At 38.3% G+C, this 21,538-nt stretch overlaps 1 protein-coding gene across 1 annotated transcript in view; it reads right to left on the bottom strand.

Annotated features, from left to right (window-relative positions):
• Window positions 1–21,538, bottom strand: part of calcrl2 (calcitonin receptor-like 2) — a 28,810-nt gene that overhangs the window by 6,329 nt on the left and 943 nt on the right. Inside the window, exons 2-6 of the mRNA XM_017487285.3 lie at window positions 5,530–5,632; window positions 4,433–4,598; window positions 2,148–2,255; window positions 1,884–1,996; window positions 943–1,034 (exon numbers count right to left, since the gene is read on the bottom strand). Coding sequence (XP_017342774.1) covers window positions 943–1,034; window positions 1,884–1,996; window positions 2,148–2,255; window positions 4,433–4,598; window positions 5,530–5,583 — 533 coding nt within the window. The 5' untranslated portion in view covers window positions 5,584–5,632. The remainder of the gene's footprint in view (window positions 1–942; window positions 1,035–1,883; window positions 1,997–2,147; window positions 2,256–4,432; window positions 4,599–5,529; window positions 5,633–21,538) is intronic.

Genomic DNA, 21,538 nt, shown 5'->3' with positions numbered 1-21,538 from the left:
AATGTTGTTACCATTGTAATGTAATTTATTTGTGTGGACACTTTTTTATATCTGTTTTAATATCTGAGCCATTCAGAGCGAATTCTTTAATTCATTCATTAAACATGTTTATGATTAGATATAGCACTGATTAAAACAGAATCATTAACAAATCCGTAGTAACAACATTGAATCAGCATTGAATCAACAATGAATCAGAGTAAAGTGAATCGTTCGACAGTGAATCAAATCTGACTTCTAACCCCCGATCTGAGTCATTAAACTACAATTGAAACCGAAACAGTGGTTCATTATGAAATTAGGATGAATCAGTAGCAATCAAATGAAACAATTACAGTGAAAGTATTACACTGAAGTGAATTAGCTGCAAATCAGAATCAAGTGAATCAAACATGGCTTCTCACCTCAACAGACTCATTAATTACATGGTAATTAAAACTGAACTGGTACTTCATTACAAAGTCATTAAGAATATAATCATTTTATGATGATAAACATATCACCATTTATTAAGAAAATCCATTCACGTTGATCAAAATATCTTTGTTTTTGTCTGGTTTAGAACAAAATGGCAACCAAAGAAAGAGTCGACTCTTATTCAACTCTCTGAAATGAGGCGTAATATAGTGACGTCACTCATACAAGTGAACCCTGAAAGTCTATACATCTGCGGGTGACTATAGAAAAAAATACATGTTTTTGCTTTCTTCTTAAATTTACGAAAAATTCAGAGAGCTAGTATATCTAACTTTGCTCAAGGTCCTTAATAGTGTATGTTCATTATATTTCTAGTATGTCATGCATACCACATGCCTGTCTTTTGTTTCTTGCATGGATTTCACTTTTACTTATGATAGTGAAAAACTGTAATAAAACAAAACATCTGGCAGTGTAGAAGCTGTTATTCGCGAAAAGTCTATATACACAATGCTCTGTACTCACTTGAAATATGAGAAGATGAAAATGGATATAAGCAGGGAGACCACAGACAGCGTGTGACCCAGCAATGCCAGATAATACATGGTGAATGCGACCTGTGGAGAGCGGATAAGGAAAAATAATGTGCTCATTTTCTGCTTTCTGCATTTGCATCTGTCTTTCTGAATCATCTGGCATTTGCCATTCCTGCTGCAGCCTCCATAATTGACTTTGATTTTCATTACCAGCTCGTTGGCCTGTGGAACGTTTAGAAGAATCTGAATGTCGAGCTTGAAGGTGAAAAGCAAATTGTCTTGTCTGTGGCTGCTCTAGATTACAGCCGAGCGGAGGTTTACGTGGGAATGGCACTGTCAACAAAAGGTAATATGATTACTGAGCGGAGCGAAACTGATTAGTGGTGATCAACATGAGTGATGTGGGAAAGAAATCCGTGCCTCGTCACATCCCTGTATGTGGCAGCAAGTGGGGAACAAAAGCCAATGTACGGTATCATATTCGACACGTTTACATAAGTTTAGTGATGGTGTAGTGGTCATTTTAATGTGTCAGATGATTCCCTTCAACCCAAACGTCCCTTGTAGTGTCACGTTCTCATTGGCTCTAAGAAAATAATACAACCCCAATATATTATTCACAATAGAACATTGAAAACATATCAAATGTTTAAACTGTGTAAATGTACCATTTAAATTTATATTGAATGGCCACAATGCATCTCAAAAAAGTTGGGACGGGGATCTATTATGAATAACGTATGGGTTTATGAGATTTGCAAATCATTGCATTCTGTTTTTAATTACATTTTAGCCAGCGTCCCAATGTTTTTGGAATTGGGGTTGTGATTTAATGCATAATAGACCTTAATACATAACAGTTATTACGGTAGGCAGATTTGATGTGGTATAAGAGGACGAATACACTTCAAATGAAAGAAATGCTCCAACCGTGACTTTTCCTTTGGTGTAGGCCGAGCACAGCGTGTAGTTGGACCACAGTCGGTTGCTGTCTGGATGTCGGAACCACTGTCCATCCGGGTTACACACTTTGGTTACTTTCTCTGGGTAAGCAAAGATCGGATCAGAGAAGTCACGTCACAGCAGCCGTGTCAAGACTGACAATATTCATACAACAAACATTCTCTATATTGCCATCTAGAATATTTCCACAGCTTTCGGCAGGCATGAGGAGCTAAAAATGTGAAGGCCTACCTGCTGGGTCAAAGTCTTGGAAATAAGTAGGGCAGTACTGCATGGCGGTTCCCGGAGCCGAGTCTCCCCAGCAGAGCCAGCCGTCCCACGTGCGATTACAGTACGGCCCTGCGGGGGCAGCAGAGAGGCAGAATGTTACTTTCACACCTTGATGTACTGCAGTTCTCATGAATCTACACACTCATGTCTCATTGCCTCCAAATCTAGCTTTTCTATAACGGCTAATAAATCACCTGTCATTTCCACACAAAAAAAAATTCATTACGTTTACATTTATGGCATTTAGCAGATGCCCTTATCCAGACTGACTTACAGAAGTGCTTTAAAGTCTCTACTAATACAAACATCCTGATACTGGTTCACTAGATCATGGACTAAGAATACCATCAGCTGAGAAACTCAGTTGGGGAGGTAATATAGTAAGGAAAACACATTTTTTTAAAACTGTGAACAAAGCTCAGAATGTGTGCAATTAGAGAATTGGCAGGACTTCAGGAAATCGAGGATCTCTACAACCTCATTAGCCAACCGAAAAACACAATAACATCTGTATTCACCACACAGACACTCATTTATGAGTCAAACAGGGAGGATCTCAGTGCTCCACGTGATGGACGCAGTGTTTACAGTGGGGTTCATAAAGAGGTGCAGCAGTCTCAAGAGCCAAAACTCAACAAGCGCACAAAAACACACACACACACACAAAAAACAAAGAGTCAAGAGCATGTGCTTCCTCAGACCAGAGCCTGGTACACAATCCAAGGAAGCCTGACGCACACAGACAGAGAAGAATTCTCAAATACGGTCAGCCAGTGGGCAAGAGTGACACCGATTAAGCCTGCTTCCTTTCTTTCAGGAGCGAGAACAGGCTTCCCCTTGATTCCTGATCTCTTGCACAATGCGACGCTCACCACTCGCTATTTCTCACTTTTGACGACGATCTAGGTGTCCAGTGTGAAATAATAGCCTAAAATATTCTTTTTAAAATATGCATTTAGTGATGTACCAGTATATATAACTTACCGTATATACACGTTAACTGAATACATTTGGCGTCTGGCGTCTTCGCCTTCAGATTTGTTGGTACATTACGGGCAAACCGCTTGGAATGTCAACATTCTTTTGATGAATATTGTCCGGGTTGGTCTGAAGATGATGTATGCCAAACGTGGTGTTGATTGGATATAATTTGTAGGAGGAATAGTGAAAAAACAGATTCTGACAAAATCCAACATGGCCGACAGGAAGTACATCAGATGTTGGTGTGCATTCACTTCAGCATACTCCAGTTACGCGTTTAAAAAAGAAAAAACGGGGAAAAGCGAGCACTGAGATATGATTGTGAATGTGCATTATGAACGAACGTTGTTCATTCATCCTTAGTAACCGTCTGGTCAGGATTGTGGTGGTTTAAATTAGGCTGCTACGTTTATATTTTGGGAAGGCTGAATTTGTTCGAAAAATACGCCAAGCAGATACAAACAAAAATAACTGCGCAAAACAGTCTCGTACACATGTTTATCTAAGGGGAAATAAAAATCCCCCTTCCATTTTAGGCTACACCCCCTTTCAGGTTTAAATCCGAATACGGATATTTGGAGAATTTAAATAGAAACAGATACAGATAGTGGCATTGTGTTGCAATCCTAATACACACTATCAAGTATATCTGCTAGTTTAATTGTCACCGAATCAATACACCTAACAAATTATGAAACTAAAATAGTGTTCAGATCACAGGTTTTATATTAATGCACTTGTTGTATTGTATAATGTTATGGATTCTATAGTAACAGCTCATTCACAGGGACGTGTACGACAGATGCTCAACACTTTGGAAGACTAATAACAAAAAATGTGCTATTCTTAAACAACAAAAAAGTGTATTCTTGTTGGTGAAGGTTTCTGTAAGGAGACGTTTATTTAACATTTAGAGAAGGAGTCTCCAGTGTCAGCACTTTGTAAAAGTCAGTATGTTTCCCGCTTTCCGGATAAGCGCAGTTTTCTGTCTTATTCTGCTTTAATTCATTAGTTCATTAATTTAATTAATCAGAAGGAAAAAAACTGAGTTGGTGATGGACTGACTGCCGCTTATCGCTGCTATAACGGAAATAAGAACCTGTTCTGTGGATGTTCCACAACATTAAATGTATTACTACCAATAATATAAATAACAATCATTTTTTTTTAAACCCAACAGATAGTATCTTCTTGTGTTGTCTTCAATCCAATCCCTGAAATACAGTCAGTGTTTCTCTGTGTGTGTGTGTGTGTGTGTGTATGACCTGGCTCCGTGCGTGGTGGGTCGTGCAGTATTTTGAGGTAACACTCAAACTGAGCTGCCAGGATCTGCCCCCTTGACACCTTCAGAGCAGTAGGGGATATTGGGATCTCAGTCACTTCCTCCTTTGGTATCATAGACGGCGCTATCACATCCTCGGCCTGACACAACTGCAAAGGGGGTCACACACACACATTGTCACACACTGTCACACACTCTTCTTTCACTCTCTTAAGTCAGCAGGTCTGATATGGTGTCATAGACACGGAGCTGATGTGAAGAAAAAAAGTTACATTTAGATGGAAACTTCTAGACTTTACTAAACTCTAAATCAAAATCATAACTATGATGTATTTTTTTTTTATTCGTGTCATTCAAATAAGATTAAAGATCCACTTAGCATATGAAAATGGATTTACATAACTTCCAAAGCCTGGATAGTTTCTGAAGTTTCTCTCTGTATAAGCGTTTTCAGAACAAGTAAAGATTTCATTTGGGATTGATTCAACTGAATCATGGCCTTTTTGTTATTTTTAATCATTAATAATATTTATATATCTCTTAATGAAATTTTTTTTCCATTAAGAAGTATATCGTGTAATATGCATGTATATTGCTAATTTTCTGTAAAACCAAACAAAAATCTTATTTATCTTATTTAAAGCTGAATACGTTTTTTTTTAAATCTGTTAATACACTTTAGTATAACATTGCTATATGTTGCTAATGAAAGCCTGATGGAATCTTGCTTGAAATTTGAATTCAAAACAAATCTAAATTCGATTTAACGCCTATTTTAATACCCACTTAACCAAAATAAATATTTATTTCTATGTAGATTTATTTAATAACAAGAACGAACTTGTTTTGTGGACATTCCACAGCATGAATATAAAGGGATAGAAGTATAACATTTTATTTTTTAATCAATAAAAACTTGTGTGTAAAGTGGAATAAGAGGAATAAAACACTTTTGGACATGCTAGAATTGCATAGAACTTCAGACATATTTCCTACACTAGGATTAAATAAAAACAGTGCTTGGTAGCCAATTCCTCAGGACACACACACACATACACACACTCACACACACTACCACACCTTAGTGGTGAGCATCCGTAGAAGCAGCAGTAGGAATGTTAGGTGTTTTCCCATGATGCACTACAGGAGGCACTGAAAGGGGGCGCAACAACACATCAGCACCCTGTGGAAACAAGACACATTTATCACGTTAGCAAGCGGATGTAGATTTACGGACGGTGGTCAACATTTTGTAACGGTCATGAAGTATTCCACCGCAGAGGAGTTTTCTGGAGAGCTTTCTGGTTTCATCACCGGTCCCCTTCACAAGACATGAGAGTTTCGTGTGGTGTGATAAAATGATGTTCTGAGAAAACAGATTGTTTGTTATGTTCGCTATGTGGAGATCACGAGACAATTAAGTTGTGATCACGAGAAAACAAGAAAGAAAATAATAATAATAATAATAATAGTGCATGGCTTCTTAGGGCTTCTGTAAAGAAAAAAAAAAAGAGAGAGAGATGCTATTACTAGATACTATTTATAGCTTTTCTAGTGTAAGTCAGAACAGGAACTTGTTTTGTGAAAGTTCCTCAACCTTAAAAGTAACTATAAATTAAGATCCTTTAAGTATTTCAACTTTGGTAGCTTCAGCAAATTGCTGTGGTATAACAGGAAGAAAAACTTGCTGTTACACATTCAGGGTGGTAACTAACTAACTCCACTTTTCCCCTATAAAAGCAAGCGTGTCATACTTTATCTTTTACATAAAGCTTCGCTGCGCTCAAAACCTTCAAAGAAAAGGCCTCCGCAGAAAGCCTTCAAGCTGTCAGCGAACAATGTCAGTGAACTCCCGGTCAACGTCATGCAAGGCGTCCTCTCTACAGAGGTCCATTTTCCAATTCTAAAGCTGTACATCTGAACATTTCAATTAAATGTGAAGGGGAGAGACAAAAAAAAAGACTCGAACTGGTTTTTTTTTTTTTTTGGGCGAAGATGAAACACTGAGCCCTCAAGGACATGTTGTGGTAATTGTGCCTTAAAAGCTTTCCACTCTTTGCTTATTATACTCCGAATGTCAAACATAATGGAGAGATTTACGTAAAACATTTTCCCTCTATATGCCTACACCTCTCAGCTACTCACATGAATAACAGCTTTTCAGACTAAAACGCTCATCTCCTCAGGACAACCAGAGCAGAAGCTTTGCATCGTTTTTCTCTTCGTATTAGTACCGTATTCATGACAGTGTACATTTTTCACAGGGTTAATACTGACAGCCGGGAGGGAAGGAAATGAAATTTAGGATAGTTAAGAGCAAGTATTTGGAGAAGGGTTGTTACTGTATCTAAAGCATAACTGTAGTATTACAAGACGTCGACCGATCGTGGAATTTACAGACACCTATAACGATGACTAAGTTGCACGGCACCTACCTGCCGATAACCGGTTAAACGACCGGTAGTTTTTAAAATTGAACCTGAACGTAAACATAACACTCAAAGTAAAACACCGCTGAGCTTTATTACAAAAATAAACAGTACCGACTGTACCGTGAAAATGTACTGTACTTTTAAAATGAAATGAATATTTAATATATTAACTCTTAATATATATTAACGCAAATAAAAGATATACAGCCAAACTGAACCAAAAAGTAACACTTCAAAAACAAATAAAAATAGAGATGCCCAAAATGAATGAAAAAAAAAAAAACACTTCAAATAACACAACAAAATTGGTCAGCGCTGAAAACGGACGCAACCGGGAAATCCGATCGGTGTGGGTTTTTGCCGATAAGCGATAGTTCCAGCAAGCGTTTATCCGTTACTGTTTATTATGCAAAAAAGATCGATCAATCGACCTCCAGTATTAAGTGATAATTAGAGAATTAGCTGTGCGTTCCATACTGACGTGATAGCTTTCTGTGATAGCTGAGCAGAATTTTTAAGATAGCTATTCAACAGCTCGATTAAAGCCTGACACTCAGTGTGTTCAGGAAAGCCACAGACAAAAATCACACGTCGTAAAAGAATTCTTTAGGCATCATTTTAGATCAATGGTCTTAGAAACGAAAATTCCAGGATGTGAGCGTTGCGACGACATTTCTCTAAAACCCACCAATAGGACAACGGAATAGGATGACGTAAAACTCAACGGACAGCTACTGTACGAATACGGTAGCGCCGATGGCAAAATGCTAATGGACCAAGAAGTACATATTCTTATTACCTTAAGCTCCCTTTGAAGAATGTTTGTGTTTATGCAAGCCTGTTTTCTGTTCGCATGCAGATTTGCTGCTTGACGTAATCAGAATGTAGTCGTTATCTTTAATCGCAGGTTACACAGTAGCTAGCAAGGGTTTAGCTAGCACGTCCTTTAAGCAGATGGACAGTTTTTACCACTGCGGTCCTTACACGATATTATCTTAACAAGACGATAACCTTGGCAAGGTTTAAAAAGTATATTTTTTATGCTTTTTTGATGGAAAATATTTATCTACTTAAAAGTTGAGGTGTCGAAGTATGTTACGATCATTTTTTGGGCAGTTTGTTAGAATTCGGCCACAGCGACATCTGATGGGATTTCCTAGTCCAGCATACGTTTCTCAGACTTACAAATGAGGTTGAATTCAATGAGGGGTGAAAGGTTTGCACAAGATTCGTACAGAACGTAAGGGTAAACACAATGTGTGTGGAAAATCTATACACATTCAAACAGCTTTAAAGAAAACATGAAATGATTAGGAAATATTTTTCCGAAAAAGCATATCCAGGAGGTGAGGCTGGACTTTGATTTTATCCATTGAGATCTGATTGCATTGTGAAAAGTGGGTGTCTGATCCAGCTCAGCATTTTTACTTGATTATAGCCCTTTGTAGCAGAGACAGAGGGAGGTGAAACTTGTCATGATATTATTGGCTTTGTAATCCACTGTAATGGAGCCTTATGGAAAAGAGCGATGATTGAGACTAATGGTTAATTCAATTGATTTCAGGTTGTCTCTATGTAAATTTAGCCTGGGCGGTCTTTAGTGATGAACATCGGTGTTTAAACATGCCGGTCCATTTTTAAACATAAGATTTTATCCTCCTATCGGATGTCACAACCTGCCGTCGCTGTTAGCATCTCACTACAGTCTGTGAGAGAATGTCTAAAGCCGAACTCATGCTTTCATGACAGTGAACTGAATAAATCAGCTGCCTCCGCTCTACAGAATCTCTTAAAACCTTCAAAAAGCAACTGAAGACTCGTCTCACCCAAGAGCACTTGAATATCAATGCAGAAACCCCCTCAGCGCGCTGCCTCTGATTTTAGCCTTTCAAGATTGTTTCTGTTGTAGTCAATGATATTGTTTGTTGTACTATGTTATAATGTTTATTATTATTTATGTATTATCTATTTATTTTTAGCTTCAACAGTTTATCTGCATGTTTGTGTGTTTAGTCTCCTATGAATATCACGTCCTTGTGATTTTTTTTTTGCCATTTCTCAAGAATAAGACGATGCACTTGCGTGCATTTCTACGTAAGAACCTCATAGGAACCTCCTCTCCTGATAAGTTCAGTCATCTCATGGATGTATTTCAAATATTTGTGATACAATAGTATTCACGCAAAGGGAACCGAAACCCCAATGGATTTATAATTATGTGTACAAGACACGTCTGCAGTCGGTCGCTCAAGGATTTTGCGATTGCAGAAATGAACGCGAAATCAAGTAGACGCCACAATATTCGGAGGAGCTCGCACTTTTTCAAACTACTGCAGATCTTCCATAGATTTGGGCCGAGACGTGTCACGTGACATCATCACGACACGCATTCAGCCGAAGCCCTCTATGATTCACGTGCGTTCAGCTAAAAGGTCTTGTTTACCAACAAACATCACTGCAAACATTTTCGTGCAATTGCAATTTCGCCAATTCGAGTCGTTTTCAGCAAAAAAATAATAAAATAAATACGCACAAAAATCTCCGCAAGCTGAATTTTCAAAAAGCCGAAGCAAAATCAAGCATTTTTGTCCGCAACGATCACAAAAAAAAAACCCTGTGAAATCCTGTACGGACTGTACGGCAGAGTTGAAAAGTCTCTGACTACTAAACTTCCCAACTGATCCAGTAGCGATATTCAGAAGTATCTATAAGTAAATTATATTAAAGAAATGTTGGTTTTAGTGTCCATTAGTAACCGATGACAACATAACATGTATGGAATAAACCAGCACATCTCAAAGTGTTTCATTCCTCTTACAGCACAAACCTTTGCCATGTCGCATTTATATCCATTTACAGTTACTTAAATGTTGTGGAACGTCCATGAAACAAGCTAGTTCGTGTTATCGCTTCCCTATAGGAGATATAAACAGATGTTCTGTCACCACGTCTCTCTTTATTTGCTCGCCCTTGAAGTTCAGACATCTTGTTACCATGTTACCAAGAAACATCACAAAACTCCCCCATCCTGAAGATGTCCCAAAAAACTTACTGACGCTGGAGACACCTTCCATAAACTTAATACTCATCACCTTACAGAAAACTTCACCACATTTAAAAAGTATATGTTCTCTTCGCTAAGTAACAACACATGTTGAGGTCGTTAAAGACGTGAGATCTTAAAGACTGAACTCTATCATAATGAGGATTCATTTTGTGCATTATGTTTCAGTTAATCCAATTAACTTGAACTATTCTTCTGAAACTCCCTCATCACAAAGGGTCTCTCAAAATCATCCACAGTGTCCTTGGGTATATTTATTTTTTTTGAGCAATTATCTGTGTATACTTTGAGCGAGGAGCGTTCGTCTACATGAATGCAGGGAGAGTTGCATGCTTCTAGAACTGTTGCGTGTTGGAAACAGGAAACCGAGCTGGATCACATGACCTCTGCCGATCCCACGAGGCACCGCGTGGGCAGTTCACTATTGCAGGTTAAAGGTCAAGAACACTGGGGACTGGGAAGCAGAGGCCCTGTTTCAACATGGGAAACATCAACGCTACAAACGGCAGGGTTTTCAACTCTACAGATAAAAGAATACTCTAAATAAACGCTGCATGTATTCTGGGGAGATGAGACGTATTACTGAACGATCTGCCCCGAGAGACCAGGTGTGGTCTTAGGGACCACTAGTACAGCCAATACAGCTGCAGCTGTGGGATGGGTGTGGGTCCAGATATATGTATTTTGAATGAAAAAAAATAGAAGTATCCAAACGAATAAATGAAGAAAGGTGAGCTCGTCTATCAAGTGAACAAATAAAATTTGAGAACAATTCTCTAGAGCAATAATAAATTAGGTTTAAAGGAGCCATAATCGTATCATTTTAAAGATGCCTTAGTAGACAGGGTGTGGATAGATGGGCTGAATTAAAACGATGTCACAGTGCTGTTGAATTCTCAAATCTGAGAGGTCAGAAGATGTTGATTAATAATCTCTTTGATTAATAAGCAGCTCTGAGAGTAGTTCCACAGGGACTGGATGTGACACAAAATCTAAAGCTTATAATTCATCCATCCATCCATCTGTTTGCTATACCGCTTATCCAACAGGGTCGCGTGGAACCTCGAGCCTATCCAGGGAGCACCGGGTGGGGTACACCATGGGCAGGGTGGCAATCCATCGCAGGGTTACAATCGCATACACATTCACACACTACGGACATTTTGAACATGCCAATCAGCCTACCATGCATGTCTCTGGACTGGGGAGGAAACTGGAGAACCTGGAGGAAACCCCCACAGCACTGGGACAACATGCAAACTCCGCACACACAGGGCCGTGGCGGGAATCGAACCCCCAACCCTGAACGTGCTAGCCCTTAAGCCACGGTGTGCTCTCTTATAATTCAGGTTAATATCAATATGTCGGTATGGTGAAGATTTCCGTAAGGGGACGTTTAACATTTATAAAAGGAGTCTCCTGTATCAGCACTTTGTAACAGCCAGTACGTTTTCAGGACGTTCCAGTTTCTATGTAACATGACAAGCTGCGGGTTGATTTTGCAAGCCAGAGAAAGAAAAGAAAAAACAGAGGGGGGTGAAGGAATAAACAACTGTTTATAATAACTGCTATAACATACGAGCTAACAGGAACTAACTCGTTTCCATAACATTGAAACTAGAAATGGTTAAAAATGTGACGCAGCGCTGATTAATAAAATCAAAAATTGTAATCGTTGGTAAATTGCTCTGGTCTAAAACGTACTTTTATACTTTTTGAACGCGCCGTCATCGGAAAATAATCAACTCTGGCGCCATCCCGTCAATGATTATGACTAACATCACACCCCGAAATGTTTTCTCACTTGTAAGTCACCCAACAGGCAGGAGTGAGCTGGTTATGTTTAAAAATAACTTTCCAATCAGTATAAATCATAGACAAGGTTTTTGTTTGATTACAGATCTAACTAGAATCCCGATAACATCAGCCACAGGAGCCACAATATATGTGTGCTGGTGTGTCTCCGCTCTGCATCAGTGCTCAGAGCTGCAGGAGGGTTATTTTTACTCTGAGGGGGAACTAGGAACTTCTAAAGACCAGGAAGGATGCAAAGAAGGATGAAGGAAAAGAAGGGCCATCTTCCTCCTCCGCCATTGGGCCGCTCGCCTAGCAGAATTTGGGTTAAAAATAAGCTATTGTTGCACAGATACAAAGACAGTCTTCAACAAGTGCCTAAGCATCCGCTACTACATGAACGTGAGACGTGGGGGGTGTTGTTTTGAGTGGAAAGGAAGCATGCAAGTCTGAAATCATTTGTTCATTCCAGTTGATTTGATTAACCTTGAATAATAAATGAGACGACAGCATGATTCAAACCCAGTGATGAGTGGTGATGAGCAACCACTTCTGTTTTTCCCCCAAATTAAAACCAAATGTAATGAATCTGTAAGAACGTCAGAAGTAATGCAGAAGTAATGCACTCTATACTTCTTTTCCGTTCCAGGGGAAGTGACAGGCTCATTCCTCTTTGTGTTTGCGAATGAGTGCTGATAAGCCGCTTCATGGCCTTCACGTTGCTGTCTGCTGGTGACTAACTACGAGCTTGCTTATTTTCCCATTATTAACGCCAGAAATAGTCTTGTACGCTTGGATGTGCACCAGCTCACCCGAGTACTGACAGCACTCACTAAAACGAGCTGCTTCGTGTCCGGTTCCTGACTGACGCACATTTCCATGTCGCACACAAAACACTGTATGAATGGAATCTCCAAACAATTGTTTGTAATGGCCATTAATTTTAATTGATGACACAAAGTGGTCAAAAAGTGCTCGCGAAAGGTGGTGGATTCAAAGGGGATCCAAAGTTAGCTAACTAGCCAGCATGATCAGCTCAATAGTGACATAAAAGATAACATTAAGGCAATTAATATTAACTGCACAACATTATCTGGATATGGTCTGGATATTTAAAGAAATTATTTTTGAAGGCTTAAAACACTTAAAACACTGCAGCATTAAAAAATACACACCATTACCAATTAAAAACCATGCATGTCAACATCATCTCCTCAGAAATCTCGGCCTCAGCACATATATTTGTGCACTTTTCTGGCCACAAGCTTCAGGATCTTAAAGATTTTACCAGAGGCCCAGAAATGGAATTTCCACCTGTCTTGGGGTGCCATTGTTGAATGAGCATTTCTTTTTTTACCTAGCCTACCTATTAGATTTATGTTATAATTTAATTGTGGCAGTTGTAGATGGTGTTTTACGATCGAAAAAGCTTTAGTTGTTCCGTCTGTTTTATCTGTGCATCGATGTTATTATGGAGAGGAGTGAATCATTTGCCCAGCAGGGGGCTCACACCCCTACCCTTTCCCATAACCCTGCTCACTAGCAGCTAAACACAGTGTCACGATACTCTACGCACAGAAACCCAACAGTGTCCTGACTCATCTTATAACAGAGTTGCAGAGAGTTTCTACTGATTGAAAATGTATGATAAGTAGATTTCCAACACAATCAGCTTTTTCACAGCAAGACATATTGACATACATGACGAAAACTCTGCATGTGTGTGCAGAAGCCACGGTGACTCAAGTGACAGGTTTCTGAGTCAAACTTAAAACTTAAACTTAAGCAAGACAAACAGTAGTTAAAACTCGAGAAGATCCAGAAAGCTAATATGCAAGACAGACCTTGTAGCAATCATTTCTGAGGATGTGCACAAACGACACTCCAAACAACCGCAGCAAACGTCACGTCAGCCATCTTGTGCTGACGTAATTGACAGCAAACAGAATCCACACTTTAGCGGTGTATAAATTATATCCCCAAATATTGGCCAATGGGCTGCAGGAAATGATCTATGGTTGGTCATTGTAGCACATAGGGGTGTGGTTTAGCAGGAAGGTAGGGGGTGAGTTACGGGGGTAAAGACTAACGTACTGTATTTAAGTTGTATGTTATGGATTGACTAAAAATGTTTTATATTATGGACTGACTACCATTTCTGAGCCGCATACTTGGGTTATTATCTGCATTCACGCATTGATGAAACATACCTCCTTTGTAGCTGCGTGTATGAAAGTATTAATAATAGTACTATTAACATTTGAATGTGATGGGAAAAGGAAGTGGTAGTCCTGAGCCCTGATTATACAATGTACCAGTGGGTCCACAAAGCCCTGTGTCCTACATACTGTATTTTGCTGCGTTCCCAGCTCTTCTACACTTGATTGAACTAAACAGCTAGGAGGTTCTTCCAGAGTCAGTGTGGGTCAAGAGCTTAGTAAAAAACTAAAATGTCCATCCATCCATATTCAGTACACACGCTACGGACAATTAGGAAATGCCAATCAGCCTACAGCGCATGTCTTTGGGCAGGAGGAGGAAACCAGAGTACCCGGAGGAAACTCCCAAAGCACGGGGAGAACATGCAATCTCCGAGCACACATGGTAAATGCATAGTAAATGCATATGTTATTCACAATAGAACATAGAAAACATATCAAATGTTTATATTCACATTGTTCAGAAATTGTTCCATAAATTGTAGACGCGGTTTTTTGCAGATTGTTGAACCTCTGCCCATCTTTACTTCTGAAAGACTCTGCCGCTCTAAGATTCTCTTTTTATACCCAATCACATCACTGACCTGTTCCCAATTAACCTGCAGCTGTTTCTTTTGACTAACACTTACTTTTCCAGACTTTTGATGCCCCATTCAAACTCTTTTTGAGACGTGTTGCGGCCATCAAATTCAAAATGACCTTATTTTTTCCTTAAAATGGAACATTTCTTCAGTTTAAACATTTTATATGTTTTTTATGTTCTATTGTGAATAACATATGCATTTATGAGATTTGCAAATCATTGAATTCTGTTTTTATTTACATTTTACACACTATACCAACTTTTTTGGAATTGGGGTTGTATGTAAATGAAGTATATGTGTGACAATAACCGGAGATTTGCTACCACAGTCTATTACAATATACAATCGATCCTGAAATGTTTCGTCTCAGCTGTGGTAGTTCTGGGATGCAGCTCAGAAGGTTGAGAGATCACATCTCAGCGCTGTCAAGCTGCCACTGTTGGACCCATGAGCATCTTTAACATTCAGCTTCTACAGCAATGCTGTAACATTGCCGACCCTGCATTCTGACCCCGACTTCCTTCCAAGCTGGGATATATGAAGAAAAGTATTTCATTCTCCTGTAAACTAGGGATGGAATAAATGATTCTGAATGAACAGGTAATGTGTACTAAACTTATACCAATACAGATACAAACAGGAGGCACGCTAATCAGATTCCCCCCCCCAAAAGGTTCACAAGGCAACTGGTTAAGAGAAGAAGTGCACGTCGGACAAGAGGGAGGTTTTTACTTTCATACAGATGTGAGTGAGCGGTCAGATATGAGGCTCAGGAAACAAACTAAACCTTTATTAACACTGTTACGTCCTTGGTTATATTTTTGCCTTTCTGTGTATAGGTGTGTGTGTGTGTGTGTATCTCTCTCTCGTTCTATCTGCCTTTCTCTATTATGTGTTTAGGGTTTTCTGAAAGAGAACCAAATCCAGAGTAGGGATTGGAGATCGGGAATGACGTAAAAGACGTAAAAGCCACCACCAACTTTTGTATAGCTCTGTGTTAGTTTCGTACGTTGTTGGTTTTTAGCTTTGGGCCAGTTTTGAACTTAATACAGAATACTGCTTGCTTTTGGTGTTTGTATTGGTATTTTTAGCTGCATGGCAGCTCATGAAAGTTGTATACTCCACCTTTATGCTAGCTTTGTGATTTGTGAATATAAGCTTAATGCTTGCAATGGGTCTTAGTAATTGCTTATAATTGTTTGTCCTTAGTAAATTAGACTATTAGTTTGTTTATAGTTTGGAAAACAGAACTAACCAAATTCATTAGAAAATACTGCAGGCATTTATAAATATAACTAATAACTGTGCAAACAGGATTAAAAAACAAAACAAAACCCTCTCTCTTGTGTATTCGAGATCAGTTATGACCTTGATTGATGCAGAACTGTAGAAGAGAGCCAAAATTAGAAGACCATGCTAGCAATGTTGACATTTCTACCTCTGTTTTTTTTTTCAGCATTTAGGCCACACCCACTTTGAGAATTACATCCAAGTACAGATACACATAGTCACATTGTGTTGCACTTTAACTGCACACGGGTATATGTACAACGACAATAAAATCTTTCTAAGTCTTTCTAATCCATATAATGATATTACAAGCTGAAATGATTATACATAAATATTGGAACTATCATAGTTATCCTTTCCCTCATGCCAAGTCCAGGCATATATGGCTTTGTAAAAGAAACAAGTTCACGGCATTCTTTGTACCAAGTCCAGTTAGAAAAGAAAGAGTTTGAATTCATTTTAATGTGACAACAAGGACGGGCAATTGGTTTTTGGAAAGAAAAACAAAAGTCTTAATAATAAATAAACGCCTCAGAGTCATCTCTTACATGTCGTCTCTTATATCTATAAGTCGTCTCTTATATCGTCTCTTATGGCAGTATTGCGTAAGCTTTCGTAAGCGTTCCTGAAATTCTGAATTCACTGGTGACGTGACCCTGAAGATTTCAATAGAACACACATAAAGATTAAAGACCCATGTTGGAACAACGCCCTGTTTACTTCCTCCAGATTTTCATCACTATGTTTGCATTAGAAGAATGCCCCTAAAGGCACAATGTTCCCAGGGACATAAATAAATTCACAAATGGCATGCTTTGGTAATGCAGCGTTTAGTAATTCTGAAAGCTGCCCACAAAGATCAATAATTCAATGATCAATACTTCAATATAAAACACAAATCTAGGCAAGAAAAGTGAGCTTTGTTTTTTTCCCATCTTTTAAACCAGAACTGCTGATACATCAAAATACACGGCCTTTGTTGTATTCTCTAACATTATTACTACACCATACATCATTGTAAAGCAGGAGCCACTCCCTCATTAGCCCACACTACACACACGCACACACACGCACACACACACACACACACACACACATAAAGAGCTGCGGTAAGAACATGTATTACAGAGAAACAAAAGGGAAAAACAAAGGCACCAAATTGCTTTATCCCTGTAATCAATTTTTCACTTCAAGAGCTCTGTCTGAGCAGAAACGGCCAGGCGATGCATAATTGCGACTGTATCATGAAAAATTGTTGTTTCTCGAGATTACTGTATAAAAGCAAAATATATGGCTATGTTTCATCAGCGCAATGAGTAAAAACATGGGCAGAAACGACTAGCAAGAACAAAAAAAAGTGTAGGATTGAGACAGTCAGTGAAACAAATCAGAAACGGACTTATCGGACATTTCCAATCAGTATAAACAAGTGAATTATTTTATCACCGCAACTCTGCTTTAAGATGACTCAGGACACTGTTGGGTTTCTGTGTGTAGAGTATCACGACTCTGTGTTTAGCTGCTGGTGAACAGGGCGATGGGAAAGGGAAGGAGTGTGAGAGCAAAAAGGCTTTTAATGTCACAGAGAAACCATAATAATAATAAAGTGTAATAATAATAATAATAATAATAATAATAATAAAGTGTAATAATAATAATAATAATAATAATAATAATAATAAAGCGTAATAATAATAATAACAACAACAACAATAATAATAATAATAATAATTATTATTATTATTATCAATATTATTATTATTATTATTATTATTATTATTATAAAGCGTAAACACATCTGTCCTGGAGACTTTCCCATGGTGGAAAACTGTCACAAAGCTCTGACACTGGAGACTCCTTCCATAAATGTTCATTTTATACATTTACAGCTACATTTAATGTTGTGGAACGTCCATCAAACAAGTTTGTTCCTTTTCATCACCTATGATACAGCAGCTCTAAACAATCGTTTTCTTTCTTCCTCTCTCCAGCACCTCTTGCATTTGCTAACACTGTACGTAGCTCCACATATTCCTTCCTGTCGACGTTACTGTTGCATGATTTTGACACATCTATATATGTTTTCTGATCCTATCTGTTATTATTCTCACTGGTCGCCTTGTTGTTACTTGATCAGCTGTCCCCATATCTCACAGGATCTTATCCTTCTCTGTTTGGTTTTTTTTTTTGTTCTCCTACTCTGTGATTCTTGTTATTTACACTTGGCAGTCTTTGCACCATTTCTTAGTGCCCTGACAATGGCTTAAATCTGGCCACCGGCATTTGTTCTACAAATCCGTCCCAGCCGTAGGACACACAGAGTGGGCGCCTGTATATATTACTATTGTAGTGGCTCGTTTCCTCCTTTAGTAGACAGCTAAAAGGGGCAAGTCTTTTCACAAACGTCATAAACCATAAACTGTCACCGTAGAAAAACAAAAGGAACAAGACCAAGTGACAAATTGATTTTCTGCCTTGTTTTGTTTTCAGTTTTTTTTCTTCTTCAAATTTTCTTTTTTTTTTGTGCTATACACCAAAGACATTTGAGTTTGAGATCAAAATATGAGATATGTATCGAGAGTTGGATATGGATATGAGACAAGAGTTTAGGATTTCAGCTTTTATTTCCTGGAATTTACATCAAGATGTGTTAAACAACATAAAACATAGAGCATTTTGTATCAAACTCGCCAAGAGGTGAGCAAAAGTATAGGAGTAGTTAAGTCTTGAAGTAAAGTAAAGTAAATAACACTTAATATTTGGTTGCATGTCCCTTTTACCACAGCCTATTTGAGTTGTTTGTTTCGGGGGGTTTCTCCCTTCAGTCTCCTCTTCAGGAGGTGAACTGCCGCTCAACTGGGTTAAGTTCTGGTGATTGACTTGGTCAGTCTAAATCCTTCCACTTTTTCCCACTGATAAAGTCCTTTATAGAGTTTGTATTGTATTGTATTGAGTTGAGTACTGTATTTTGACATCTGTATTATTGCTGCATGATGAAGTTCCTCTCGATTCATTTGGATGCATTTCTCTGTAAATTAGCAGACAAAATGTTCCTGTAAACTTCTGAATTCATTCCGCTGCTACTATCATGAGTTCCATCATCCGTAAAGATTAGTGAGAATGTTCCAGAAGCAGCCATGCAAGCCCAAGCCATGACACTACCTCCACCATGTTTCACAGATCAGCTTGTATGTTTTGGATCATGAGCAGATCCTTTCTTTCTCCACACTTTACATCACTTTGGTAGAGGTTCCTCTTAATTCCAGAACTTTTGGGGCTCGTCTCTGTTTTTCTTTGCGAATGCCAATCTGTCTGTCAGATTCTTACTGCTCACGAGTGGTTTGCATCTAGTGGTATGGCCTCTATATTTTTGCTCTCAAAGTCTTCCTCGAACATTGGATTGTGACACGTTCCCCGCTGTCCCGTGGAGGTTGTTGGTGAGGTCACTGACTCTTTTTTTTGGGTTTTTCTTCACAGCTTTCACAACATCACTGCTCAGCTGTTGCAGTTTTCCTTAGCCATCCCATTTGTTGTCTGTTGCTCAGTACACAAATTACAACAAGAAATGAATGGTTGTTTCTTCACCAACATCTCTCTTTTAGGTTACAAACGCAACTAGTCATGTCAGTAAGAAGTTGCAAAATGCAAAACTTTTTGTCCTGAAGACTACTGACATTGTCTACTTGACTACTGACTACTGACAAAGTGCTGACACTGGAAACTCCTTTCATAAATGTTAAACAGGTCCTCACCATATCAATTATTATTATTATTAGTAGTAGTAGTAGTAGTAGTAGTAGTATTTTTGTTAAATAACAACACACTTTTTAATCTGTTTATTATTAGGCTTAGATTATGCAGAGTATCCAACAAATACATACAAATCCCCAATCTGACCAATCAAATTGGAAAATTCAACATTGCTGTGGTATAAATACACATTTCACACTATTAATCAACAGGTTTTACCAGCAGAATCTATTAAAGCTCCACCAGAGAAATTACAGCTCTGATGTGCCATCCGATATTTTATTAGAGAACATTTGATCATGTTTGACCATCTAATCCAAAATAATGGCTTGATTTCTTTTGTTGCTGTGGTTGTTTTTCTTTTCTTTTCTTTTCTTTTTAACTGCTTATTGAACCTAATCATTCATATTACAAATAATCGGCAATTTAAATGACTTGAAAAGACTGTAAAGATGGAAAAAAAAGCAAATCAACATGTAAAAGCGGGTGTCCAAAAGTAGCACACAGCTCCTATTTATATCACAGACAGCTGCCTGGCAGGGAAACTATGTCCTGTGGTAGAGACTGGCTAAAGAGCCTCCTGAGCACCTGTGATTTCTGTCCACTCCGTCCTTGAAACTGGTGGACGTTGCACAAGTGGAATCTACAGCACCGATAGTGTTGTACTGTTTTTTTTTTCATTGTATTATATTTCAAATCATGAGCTTTTGCAAAGGAAACCGTGGCCAAGCGGCAACACACACGACCCAAGCAACACTACCAAAATCACAACTTATTTCCATTTAGAATTTTCAAGTATTTTTTCAAGTAAGATTAATGTTAAACGATCCTCAAGTCTTGTCCTCAGACACGTACAGCTACAAAACCGTTCAAGAGGCCAACCAGTCTCAAAATGTATGTTTATATCTCTTTAACAGGCCCGAGAAATAATGAATAATGAAAAGCATTCAGTTGCGTAGCACTACACTGTACATACGAGAAGTTCTCAGGCATTTTAAGTATAAAACATTTCACAAATAACGTTGAATCTTCTCATTCAATTGCTCTATTTGTTTATGAACACGGGCCAAGTATTTGCAGTCCAAGTATTAATATCATTATTCAAATGTGCACAGTAATATTTTGGCTTTCTGTTGGAGCCAAAGCGCTGAACTTTCCACTCCCAGAACACAGTGTTTATTAAAATTGTCATTACTTTATTTAATTTATTTATACCCTCCATTGCTTTGGAATTAAAGCATTTCAATTGAAGTGCAAAGAAAAAAAAAACATCTCAGAAATCAATAATACTATGTATTAATATTATATAACAACTCTTATTATATGATAGTTGATCATGTAATAATTTGGACAGTGGTGACATTTTATGTAGTTACAGTGATCGAAACACAATTTCCACCACTGTAACTGCATTAAACGTCACCGACCCCCTGGCTATGCGCCGGATCCCGCTGTGAGAACCATGGCCATGGTTTCTTAATTAAATGGGAAGCATACTATATCTAATAGCACAGATTCCAAGTTCCTCCACATTATTACTGTAGAGAGGATGTACATGTATTTAGGATGAGTCCCAAATGGCTTGTAATTCCTGTTTAACTGTACTACATAACACAGGAAATAAAGATTTTACACAGAAGGACGCTGTTTAGAATGCCAGACAAGCGGTGCGCAAGTTTGTTTGTTTTTTTGTTGGGTTTTTTTTTTTTTTACAGCCAGGGGCATGTAAAATAAATGTCACAGAAACCCACTAAACATAATCCAATTAGTCAAATATTAGGATAATTATATTACATATGTACATGCACTATTTTGCCTATTTATCTCAGTTACAGAGCATATTATTCCGGAATATTCCACCTAGAGAACAGATTAGGACAGAGTATCAATTATTTATAAGTGTGTTTGCTTTTGAGCATGTGGATGGATTGTGAGCATTAATAAAGGCTAATAATC

This window comes from Ictalurus punctatus, chromosome 15 (genome assembly GCF_001660625.3).
Source record: "Ictalurus punctatus breed USDA103 chromosome 15, Coco_2.0, whole genome shotgun sequence".
In the NCBI taxonomy this organism is placed as follows: Eukaryota; Metazoa; Chordata; class Actinopteri; order Siluriformes; family Ictaluridae; genus Ictalurus; species Ictalurus punctatus.
The sequence above is the reverse complement of the archived record's forward strand: the minus strand, read 5'-3'. Positions and strand labels throughout refer to the sequence as shown.